Genomic DNA, 12,769 nt, shown 5'->3' on the forward strand with positions numbered 1-12,769 from the left:
GACTGGTATGAGAATATAACGAAAGAGTGTTCTTGATTCCCACCATTCCTGAGTATAATCCAAGTCGATGTTCTGGGTTGTCTAATCATTGGTTCCTTTGCTATAGGACTAAGAGCTAATGTGACACGGATGCTAGTCGGTTAGGGTTTCTAGGTACTGAGGTGAGTTTTTTGGCCCACCAGGTCCTGGGTCTCTGTGCACAGTTATGTGTCCGAGCAGAATCCCCGCAACACTACTGGTGACTGCCAGTAGATAATATATATATTAGGGCAAGGGAGTTTAACGGCTCTGCTTGGGCATTGTAGGCATTTTCTGCGCCGGATGTGACATGCACAGTGTCTACATTGGCGTCATTACAGCAAGCTATTTCCGCGCCAGAGGCACGGGCAACATCAGAAGGTTTATTGACCAGTACGGATTCTAAGGTCCTAGAAGCACTTTATGTCCAGTTTGCATTTAGGATGAGAATGGTTGGTAAGTAATCTGCGGCTAGAGTATCTACGAGATAAGGTATAACCGAAGATAAATAACTTGTTCATCTGATAGAGACTAGAGATTCTTTACCTTACAATAGGCATCAAAGCAATACCAACCTGGAGGTGGGCCTGCTCAGACCAAAATGTTGTGGAGGACTGAACAGGCAAAGTGCCCATCACAACAGACCTGTTTGGTAAATGTGTGCAAGAATGCCTACATAGCAGCCTGACAGATGTCCAGTGCAGGAACTCCATGAGCAAAGGCAGTAGATGCAGCTTGGCAGAATGAGCCTGAAAGGGTGTTGCTTTTTGGCTAATACATAGCAGATCTTGATGCAGAGTGCAATGCATCTGCACTGCTTTCCAACTCCTTTATTCCAATGAACCCTACAATAAGTTGATCGTCCACCTGCTATTCTTTGGATCGATCAATATAGACACAGTGCACTTTTAGGATCCAGACAGTGAAGTCTCTCTCTCTTCCTCCTTCGAGGGGTGAGGCGGAAAAAGAAAAGTTGGAAATGTGATGTTTTGGTCAACATGGAAAGATGTCCTCAACTTTGCCAGAAAAGAGGCATGGCTTCGGAGAACCGGTTTGTCTGAGAAGTAGCTGGTATATGGAGGGTGATCATCAATAGCCTGTAGCTTGCCGACACCCCTGGCTGATGTGATGGCCATCAAAAAGACTGTCTTGATCATCGGAATTCGTAGAAAGGTTTGGGAGAAAACATTTGCTGAAACTCTTTCAGAAAGCGTGTCACAACGGGGAGTTAAGCAGGGAGGGTTGGTCCGGCAACCATATAAAAGCATAGGTGGTCAAAAGACACACCTTAACTGTGCCCAGATCAAGGCCTTGCTGGGCTAAGGACAAAACAAACATTATTGCATACAAGGGTGCATAAAGTGTGTAAATGAGTTTCTCAGCACACCAAGTCACAAACTTGTCCCAACGGCAGGAGTATACCGTTTTTGTTTATGAATTGCCTGGCTCTCAAGATGACCCACAGACTTGAGGAGCAAGGTCGAAGACCCTCAACCGCTACCGCTCAATCTCCAAGCAAGAAGATGAAGTGTGGCAGGTTCAGGTGTTGGACCCTCCCCTGTTGTGGTGACAGGAGACTGTCGCAAAAGGGCAGCCTAATCAGAGGACAGATGCTCAATCCCAGACGTTCTGGACAGCATTCTCTCCTCACCAGCCACCAGGATGACTTCGACCCGGTCGGTTCTGATCTTTTTTAGAACTCAGAGGAGGAGAGTTATTAGTGGAAAGGTGTATAGGAGTCCTGTATTCCAGTCTAGTCAGAAACGTGTCTCCGAGCGAGAGCCACTTCTGAACCTCTAGCGCGCAGAAGTGCTTAGCTCACTCTCAGCAGTGGTGCAGAGATCTAACCAAGGTTCTCCCCAGTCCTGAAAGAGATTTTGAGCCACCTCCGGAAGCAGATGCCATTTGTGGTCTATGAGCCATTGACGGCTGAGTTTGTCCAACCCAGAATTTAGAGAATCCTCCAGGCGGTGCATGGTCAATAAAATGTCCTGTTGTTTGAACTATGTCCAGAGGCACAGAGCCTCCTAAGACAGGGCCACGGCCCCACTCTGTCCTTCCTGTTGCAGTACCACATGGTGGTAGTATTGTCCATGAACACGCGGACCAGCTTCCTTTTGATGGAGGGCAGTAATGGTCTCAATGCCAAGCAAATTGCCCTTAGCTCCAGAAGACTGATGTGAAGCAGTCTCATCTGGAGACCAGAGGGTTCTAGTCCCCACCTATCCCAGATGGCCGCCCCGGGCCAGAAGCGATGCATTGGTCACCAATGTCAGCTCAGGGTGGAGAAGGGGTTGTGATCAATCCAATCTAGGTTCAGCAACCATTACCGCAAATCTCCTGCTAACTGGACCCGATTGGAAAGTATTCCTTAGTGCTGTGCCTGCAGTGACTTCAGGTCCCACTGCAGAGCCTGTATGTGCCACCTGGCATGTTTCACTAGCAGGATGGAGGAGGCAGCCTGGCATGTTTCACTAGCAGGATGGAGAAGGCAATCAGACACAGCAGCCTCAGAGTCAGACTCACTGAGATCCAGGACCAAGGCTGAAACATCGAGATCATAGGGCGAATGTTCTGGACACTCTGCTCCAGTGGGTAGGTGTGGAATTGCACTGTGTCCAGAATGGCTCAGAAGAAAGGGAGCTTCTGGGAAGGGGTCAGTGTTACTTCAGCATGGCAATAGTGAACCCCAACAAATGCAGGAGGTCTGCCATAGTCTAGAGGTGGGTAACGACTACCTATAGTGAGTTCATCTTAAGCAGCTAGTCATGGAGGTAGCGGAAGACTGGTACTTCTGACCTATGCAGATGTGCTGCAAACATCACCCTCACCTTTGTGAATACCTAAGGGGCACTGGTGAGACAAAGAGATTACAGTGATCTAGAATTGGATGGAGGCCTCTGTCCTTCTCTGGTACCAGAAGCGGCAATAGCAACCATGACCTATTTCTGATGCCTGCACCCTCTTGAAGGCTCATTTAGCAAAGAGCCCGCACTTTCTGGCGCAGCATGGAAAGGTGGTCCTTCATCAGCCGATTTGATGACGGTGGCAGTGGGGTTTCTAGGAGTGGAAGTGCACAACCCCACCAGACAATTTGGAGCACCCACTTGGCCAATGTTATGTCTTGTCTTGAGGCAGTTAGTGCCTGATACGGACTTCACCTGGGCGCCTGTGTTGCGAGGTTACACTAAAGAAATTTGGAGTCTGTGGCGGCTGTGGGCTTGGAAGAACTCTGGTCTTAGCTCCCACAGGACTTGTGGGAACCATGTTTGTGGCCACGAAATGTCTGGGAAGCCTGTTGGCCGTGGTGGCTTGGCTGGAAAGGACATGGCAGGTAGCCCTTACCGCAGACACAGAAGGAGAAAAAGGAAGAATGCGGCTGGTGTGGGGCCATTGTGAGCCCCAATGACTGCGCGGTGACCCTACTTTCACTGAAGTGCTCAAGACATGAACATGCAAGTGCCATTGACGGGCATGTCCATAAGGTATGCCTGGACATCCCTTAAAAAGGCAGTTGATCTCACCCCGGCGTGGTGATGGAGCACCAACAAGCAATGCCCGTGCCTAGCGAGTTTGTCGTGTCCAGCTCGGATCGGATGGCAACATTTGCTGTGACATTGCCATTGGGGATAGCTGTGTTCAAGATAGCTTGGGCCTCTTTCGAGACCATAGAGAGTCCTTGCGCAACTGAGTCCCACACAGTGTGGCTATCATTAGCCCAAGAATAAAATGGTGTTCACCGACCATAGTGCAAGGCTAGTGGAAGATAAGTCCTCTTCCCGAAGGTCTCAAGCCTCTTGGATTTCCTATCTGGTGGAGTGGTAGGAAACGCACCGGGATTAACTTTGGAAGGTTCCTAAGGTGCAGGGCGGTTGGTGATGTGCAATCGTTTTGGGCACAGGGGTGCCTGTATAGAGCTTGAACCAGGCCCAAGCAAGAAATCAGAGAGAGCTTCAATGAAAGGCAGTAGGGGGTCTGTGCGAGATACCCTCGGCTGAAGTACCACCATCAAGACATTGGTCTCGACTTTCAAGGAGGGTAGCTGGGGGTTGAGGACCTGAGCCACCCTCCTCACCATCATAGCAAAGGATGCTCCTTTCTCCATAGACACACTAGGAGGAAAGACCAGGCCAGCGTCTGGTAAGGTGTCCAGGTCATTGTAGTCAGCCAGCTCCTCATACTAGTTATTATCCAATATCCTATTGGACCTAGGGGCTTGGTGGGGATTAGGATCCTCAGATCCACCCCAGGCAAAATCTCCACAAGGCCTATCAAAGGAAGGAGGCACCAGCTTCGCATTGGACAGTCGTGTCAACGTCAAGCAAATTGGCAACAACTATGAGCTTAGTGCTGTTGTAAGGCGTTGCCGGTGATCGGATTTTGCGACCAGATTCGCTCTAGAGCCCGGAATGGAACCAGAAGCCCTGAGTGGTTCCAAGGGTAAAACGGTCGGCTAGAATACTCTGCTTACCTAGTGTGTACTAACCAAGAATGAATATCGAAGGTTTGCTTGGAAACTTCAAGTTCCTTGTAAATTTCTGATTTTATAAAAGAGAACACAGTTCACATTGACTTGCGTTTATCCTTAGTGGTAAGACATGTAGAAATTGTTCAATTGTTTTTCGATATGGCTGCCACAAACAACATTTTGTGCTAAAAGATTGGAGATTATTCTGGAATGTGGTTAACTCAAAGAAGGCTAATACAGCTTATTTGGGGCACATATTACTGCTAGCGAGTGGATATCTCATTTTCAAAAACATCTATTGTTATGAAGGTTTGGCGACTTTGCTGGGAGTATTCCTCTTCCTGATTTTTCACTTGACATTTATTTCGAATATTCATAAGTTCTTTTTGCTATACAGACTAGCACCTCTGGACCCCATTGCTTACAGTGTTCTAAATTCTGCCGGTAAAACAGGTTTCCCTGTTCAAGGTCTTTTTTTTTTAATCATTGCCCCAGTGCAGTTTGATCCTTGTTGAAAAAACAAATTCCTTGATTGATGCGATAGTCAAAGTGGCGGGTAGAATTCTGTTGAACAAAATTCTGCACTCGGCTAACAACTGTAAGTTTCTGTCAGAAGCTCAGTATGTTTTTAAAGAAACCATGGGCGGTATGGAACAATTCTTAATCCTACACCTAATTGTTAGCAAATATACTATAGCTGCTATATTATACAACTCTGTATAGTTGCCATATATGGACCTAAATAGTGTGCTTTATCTCATGTACAGGTCCAAGCTCTCGCAGATTTTAATACAAGTAGGTAAGTTGACTTTTTTACACGTTTTGCATTTTGATTTGTCATCAGATTTGCCAATCAAGGAGAATGTACAAGCCCTTTTAAACTTGAATAGGGTATGTGTCAGGGATGTGTCCTAGCTCCTGTACTGTGTATTCGTTATATTAATAATCTTACCACACTAAGCAGGTCAGGAAATGCCTAAAGTAAGCTCTATACCAATTCCGGCATTACGTTATGCCGATTATACCATCTTATTGTCTTTTACACCCAGTGGTCTTAAGAATTTGGTTTACACTTGATTTTGAGACTAACTTATCGAAATCCCACATTATGACTTGTGGACCAAATTCCCAGATATTTGGCAGCTTATCCGTTAAGGGGCAAATAATCTTTAAAGTGCATCCATTCTCACATTAGGGGGTTACGTTTGACATTGCTAGTTTATGAACTGGGTGGCAGCAAAGAACATCAGACACTAGTTCTTCTCAGCTAGTAGCGTTGTTGTTTAATTTTTTTACTAATCTAGGCAGTAAACCCACCCCCACTGCTAAAGAAATATAAAATGCAGTGTGCGCCGATGCTACTGTATGGAGCTGTGGTTTGAGGTTAGACTTCAAGTAACCTAAAAATTGAGCAGAATCATTTTTGTCATTTCCTTTCTCTCTGCTTTATAGGCCTGCATTATTTTTGCCATGAGGAACTATGGTTAACTTGTAAAGATGACCTCATTAAGTTAGCTCAATTGTTTTTATGGGCTTCGGCCTAGAACAATCCTAAATCTACAAAAATGGTAAACTATTCTCTAAAGTGCTCCAGTTGGCTTACAAATTACACGGCTATTATATGTTAAAGATACCAAGGAGGAATTAGAAGGACAGAGTGTATTTTCCAATCCTACATTCATTTAAAAACTGGACAAAACCTTGATTAAGAACTCTTTCATGGCAAGCAAGGGCTCTCTGAGAGGTGCAGTTGAACTTACTAAACCCTTGATAATGAAGAACGTCATCAGTCAAACAACCTGAGGTTTGTAACCATATCTTTATATTGGTACACAAGTATGGGAGATGCCTCTTCCTACAATATTTAGATTAGGCTCAATTTGAGGTTCTTTGTCTGTTCTCTTGGGCCAGTATAGCAATGATTAAATATGTATCTGCTCTTGTGATGAGTTTTCCTCCCAGACATTATTGCACTTTCTTTTCTTTAGTAAGTTTTATTGATCGTTTACATTTGGATATTTACTACCCTTGTGCAAAAATCTTATTTTAACAGATGTAGACTTGCAATATGTTTTGTATACATGTTGCCAGGAATTGATGTTTTTTGTCTGTGGGTTTAAAAAAAAAAATCAGCCGCTAGATATCGTAAATCACTGTTTTTTTAATTAACTGCTCTGATTCTCTAGCTATATTGAAAATTCTACTCTATGTGTTAGAGTTATGTGTATTTATACTTTTATAATTATAACTTTATAATGTAAGTGTTTTGATTGAATGCTATTCTGGAAATCTGACTTTTTAAAAAACAATTTGAGGATTAAAAAACACTCTCAGTCTAGGTTTGTGCAGGGATACGGGGGTGGCGATTTTAATTCACCGCTGAGTCCTATACACACATATTAAGACGTGGGTGGACACCCAGGGGAGTTACTTATTTCTGCAGGGCACGGTCAGGGAGGAACCTGTGGTGTTGGGCTGTCTCTATGCCCCTCCTCTTTCATGGGGACTAGTAGAGTGGCTTATATCCCTATGGCGGACATTCCGGATGGCATGTGTGATAGGGGGACACTAGAACGATGTGCTGGATGTGGCCTGGGATCGTTGGAGGCCCGGGGAGGGCGCGGTTGCTTGCCCAGTTACGAAACTTTCCTCGTTAGTGTCTGGGCTTGATTGGGTGGACCCCTGGCGCCAGAGGCACGGAACGGTCCAGGGATATACATATCTCCCTGTGGTTCACAATTCCTATTCTCGTCTCGACTATCTGTTTGTACCCCGGGCAGTTGCTGCTAGGGTGGTAGAGGCGGATATTCTTCCGAGGGGTCCTTCCGACCACTCGCCGATTACTCTTACGCTACAGATGGGCTGGGCAAAACGGCCCTTCGCTGGTGCCTCTCGACGTGGAACCTCCAGAAGGCAGACTACAGGGAGTGCCTGGAGAGCGCGCTTATTCAATACCCGACGCTTAATGTGGGGTCGGTATCAGAAATTTCAACACAAGGATAAAATATAGACAGAGTCAATCTATATTTTTAGAAAGGCATGTATACATGCCTTTCTAAAAATCTAAAAATATAGATTGACTCTGTCTATATTTTATCCTTGTGTTGAAATTTTTCAATGTTGGGGACCGATGTTGTTGTAAAAAAAGTATGCTCCCCATGGTCCCTGCTGACTTATTTTGGGGTCCCTTGTTGTCGTTAAATTGGGTCGGTATCAGAGGCCTAACCTCTGTGGGAGGCAATGAAGCCCACCCTGTGGGTTATATACATTTCTTTTTGCACGGCAGCCCGTAGGATTTGGAGGGAGGCTCTGCTCCAAGCAGAGGCGAATATTATAGACCTCGATCATCATAGTCGAGGTGTGGGATAATCAAATACGGCAACAGCTGCTACTGGCCCAGCAGAACTATGCAGCCCTTCTCATGGACGAGGCCCGCCTTACCTGGCTGGAAACGTGCAGCAGGGTCTACCAATGGGGGGATAAATCTAGCAAGATGCTTCACAAGCTCTGTCAGGGGATGTTCATTCCCAGTCATCCCATCATTCCCTGGGATACGGGCCCAAATGAACAGCCTCTCACAGACTCCTCAGATATAGCCAAAAGCTTTTCTACATATTTTACGGAGCTATATGCCCCCAGAGAATGTCTCCACGAAGACAAGACTGTCTGGTTCCTGGACGACCTCCCGCCTCGGGGTCTGTCCGATGAGGCAACTGCGGAGCTTGATCTCCCACTCACGGAGGAAGAATTGGGCGCAGCCCTGGATGACCTCAACTCGGGTAAGGCTCCCCGGCCAAATGGGTTTCCCTGTGAGTTCTTTAAGAAATTCTTCCTGCAACTAGGACTCCATGACCTTAAAGTGGTGGAGGAGTCCCGTGAGCGGGGTTGTCTTCCTCAGGATCTCGCTCCTGAACGTAGAAGCTAAAATATTAGCCAAGGCACTGGCCAACAGTTTGCGGTCCCACATTACCACCTTGGTGCACCCCGACCAATCCTGGTTCATGCCCCAGAGGGCGACCCCACATAATATTTGTCGTGCACAGGTAGCTGTTGCGGCCATCCGGGGGCGTTGTGACCGGGCGGCGTTCTTGCTGGCGGATATGAACTGGGCATTTGATTCCCTTAGTTGGGTGTACCTATCCGCGCTGCTACGTAGATTAAATCTTGGACCGGGCTTTTTGTCCTACCTGTCCCTACTCTACACTGATCTTACTGTGTTGGTACATGTCGCTGGCTCTACTTCCTCCATCATTTCTCTTAGACGGGGTACCCGGCAAGGCTGCCTGCTGTCTCCCTACTTGTTTGCATTGGCGGTTGAACCGTTGGCCGCCTGGGTACGCTTGGATGGGCAGGTGACCAGCTTTGAGTGGGTACATGGATTGTCGGATCGTATTGCATTATATGCAGATGACGTGTTATTCTTTCTCACAGACGTTGATCGGACAGGCCCGCGGCTCCTTGGTATTATGCAGATTTTTGGGGAATCCTCAGGTCTCTATTTAAATCCCAGAAAATCTACCTTGTGGCTATTTGGGGACACATTGGGTTTGGGCGCCTGGGCCTCGTCGGTTCGGGTGGTTACTGGTGGGATTACGTATCTCGGGGTATTCCTATCGGACTCACCCACAGTGGCGTGGGAGAGGAACTTGGCTCCGGTCTGGGAACGTGTCAGAGAGATCTTAAGACATGGTCTCATATGCCATTGTCTGTCTATGGTCGATCGGCCATCTTTAAGATGGTCTTGCTTCCCCGTCTACTGTACCAGCTGCAGAATCACCCCTACCTGGTTCCCCCTAGATAGTTCAGGCAGGTTAATGCTGCCTTGGGTCAATTTTGTATGGGCAGGAGGTGCGGTAAGAGTTGCCCTACGGACATGCTTCCTCTGAGTGGTGGTATGAGATGACCCCGCGTATGCTGTAGAGCGGCGCCTTATGGGGGATTTCTCCCTTCACACGATTCTATACTCAGCACCGGTACATAGATCCCTGCCGTCAGCGACCCAGGTGGTTTTCCAAATTTGGCGACAGGCCTTGCGGAGGATGGGTGGTGGAACACGCAGACCCAGAAGACCCCCTTATGGAATAATGGCCGCCTGACACAACTAGTTACTTTGTCTGGGTTTCGCGTCTGGGACCGTATCGCTATCTCTACCCTGGGCGATGTCATGCGGGGGCTAATACTGAAGTCCTTTCAGGACCTACAAAAAGATTTCCAAATGCCTTAAACCCAATTTTACAAATACCTCCAGTTTTGACACACCCTCTCCCCTAGTCTGGAGGGCCTGGAGCCACTGGCGGAGTTCAACCTGATAGAAGCCAAAGTATTTATGGGGGACCTTCAGGACCACAAATATCTAAGATCTATCAGTCCCTGGTAACTCACTGCTCCCCCACACTGCAGAAGCTTAGAGGGGCCTGGGAGGGGGATGTTGGCCCGCTTGATAAGGAAGACTGGACAGAGGCCCTAGCCTCCCCGCGGGGGGCGGCCATAGCAGTACGCCTATGCCTTGTCCAGTTTAAAAATCTTCATCAGGTTTACTTTACGAGGGTCTGGTTGTGGAGGGGGGGGGGGGTCTGGTGGCTTCCCCGGTATGTCTTAGATGTGAGCGAGAGGAGGGGACCCTGATGCATACGATCTGGCACTGTCTCTCCCTGGCATGGTTCTGGACCTGACCTGACCTGCCTCTCTGAGGTGCTGTGCTGGGAGTGTCCCCAGTCGCCAAAGCTAATGCTTTTACATCTCATGGATGTGATTGGGGCAATATTTATAAACACCATCTTATGTTGCTGGGGTTCACTTTGGCGAAGAGAGACATTGCTCGAGCATGGACGGCTCAGACGCTACCTTCGGTGTCGGTACGGAAAAGGGGCCTGGACTTCTGTATGGGCCTGGAGCTTGCTATTTTCAAGGCAAGAGGGTGCCCGCAGAAGCATTTTAACATTTGGAAGTGGTGGCCAGATTATTGGGGCTTGCTGCAGGAGCCGGTCGATGCAGCGGGCCCCTCCATCCAGTTTAAAGTCACCCTGTTGGTGCAAGATGTAACTTATTGCACTTATGTGTACTGTTGCGAGTGGTTGCGGGGCAAGGCCCACGGCTAGGTTGTGTCTGAGAGGCTGTTAGTGCGACGGGGGGGTGGTTGTTGGGTGGGGGTTTACATATGGTTTCTTTCATCTGTATCGCTCTTTCTGTATCCTTGCTCTTATTATTGAAAAGTCAAAGTCATGATACTTTGTACTTATTGTGCAGATGTCTCTGGGTTACAGGCCCTGCTCTCTATGTGTCATTTGATAAATAAAATTTATTTAAAAAAAAAAACTCAGAGTATTAAGCACAGGAGAATTGGTAGAGTTTTAACCACTTCAAAGTTTCTAATATTAGATTTCTCCCTCCGAATTACAAGCCACAAGATGGCAAACAAGCGTTCTTACAATAAAAGGACAAAACACAATGGTCGCAATCATACATGTGGTAGGTCCATACGTAAAATGAATATCAATCACATCGCTGTACTTCATGCAAAGATAAAAACGAAGATTCTCACCTCTTTGTCTAACATCGATTGACAGAGCAGACTGAGATTCGCCTAATGGATTGACAGCACTTAATGTAAAATTATATCGATTCTCATTTTCTCTTATTTTAAATTCACAGTTAAACCTCTTGCTGTTTACGGGAGGCGCGCCACATTCAATGACAGTTCTGGATACCCTAAGACATAAAAAAAGAGTTGCAATTTGGTTTCTTTTTACTTAATACATTTATAATAAAGACTACTGAAGTTTTACTCGGCATAGATGTTATATGTATCATATATTGCTACAAATTGTTTATTTATTTGAAGTGATTGATATAGCCACAAACATTTTGCCTTTTGGCCACCTCACAACATTGTTGCAGTCACAAATGTGGACAGTGATGTTAAGAACACGTTGGTAATGTAAAGTTTGTATCATGCAGGGACATACAGCTGTTGAGAGAAATACCCTTTTTAGAAAGAGACAGAGGATATACATTTGATTGCTGAGAGGTTATTGGAAGAGGGAAAGAAGTTAGGAGCAATAGTGGATGTGGTAATAAAGAAAGTGCTTAGTTTGTTAAAATAAATACATAAATAAAATATTAAGACTAGGGCCCAAAGATTTCGATATGAGCCCATCGCTGCTGAAGGCCAGGATCACAAAATGCAAAGGTTGGCTAGTAATGATTGGACCTCATGCCCCTTTCTTCCCCTACCCTACAATTCATGTTACTTTAGCTCACTCGGGGTTCTTTTATCCTCCCTACTTTCACCCTTGCCACTCTTATCGGGTATTCCTCTTCCTCCTCCTTTTTACCTTTTCTTCCCTGGCCTCTTGCTTTCGATCAAGGTTGGGTTTAAAAAAATCCTGGTCCTTAACTAATAGTGTTGTTGACTAGCACCCGCACAAATTAAGCTTGTTTACCTTGTTTATTTATTGTTTGATTCATTGAAATTAATAAAACATACCATTCAGGTCAGAAAAACATTCAGATAAACTTATGATGCTAGGTCGAACAATTTGAAGGCAGACTTTTTATACAAAATCTATATAATCTACTACGGCTCCATAAAAATATTTAACTTAAGCTATACCTCTTCAAATGATGAAAAAATGAGTAAGTATAATCCATAATTATGACAAACTACGCAACTGCAAAACAATTGGAGATTTTTAAACAAAATGTAATTGCTACTATGCCGGTTCTAATCTTTGCAATCTTAACTTTGTCACAGATATTTTCTCTATAAAGACTCAAAGTGGGTCAAAGGCACAATATATCTCGTGAAGTGTCTTCCTGGAATCTGCAAATTTAGAATTTGTCAACGTATTTATCAAAAGATTACTTATGCTGTCTAAACCGGGATTTGTTAAAAAGAAAAAGTAACCCTAAAAATGTAGAGCTTGCCAAATCAGCCTTCCTCGTTCTCCCTTTGAGTCTTACACATACTTTTTTTAAAGTGTTGCAAATGTTGTGGTCTTGGCCAATCTTAATTTGAGCCTCATCCACTCATCTGTGTACCCTCACTGGGAATGCTTCAGCTCCATGTGCAAGTGCAGCTATATATCACAGTTCGGATAGGGCCCAGTAAAAGTGCCAGCATTCATGGCACTTTCATCGCGAATGCAGAATGTGTAATCTACCACTCCCACTCTTACTAAACAAGTTTCATAGTAGTTGTTTGAATAAACCCTTTCAATTTCTACCCCCTTCAGCCATTATTTCCAGCATCGGTAATGCTCTTTCTAAAGATCACTGCTGTAA

General features: G+C 45.7%; 1 protein-coding gene across 2 annotated transcripts in view; it reads right to left on the reverse strand.

Moving 5' to 3' along the window:
• LIFR (LIF receptor subunit alpha) overlaps window positions 1-12,769 on the reverse strand; it is a 682,553-nt gene that overhangs the window by 173,588 nt on the left and 496,196 nt on the right. For both annotated transcript variants that reach the window (XM_078674980.1, XM_078674981.1), the window contains exon 10: window positions 11,028-11,194. In XM_078674980.1, coding sequence (XP_078531106.1) covers window positions 11,028-11,194 — 167 coding nt within the window. The remainder of the gene's footprint in view (window positions 1-11,027; window positions 11,195-12,769) is intronic.

This window comes from Lissotriton helveticus, chromosome 2_1, assembly GCF_964261635.1.
Source record: "Lissotriton helveticus chromosome 2_1, aLisHel1.1, whole genome shotgun sequence".
NCBI lineage: Eukaryota > Metazoa > Chordata > Amphibia > Caudata > Salamandridae > Lissotriton > Lissotriton helveticus.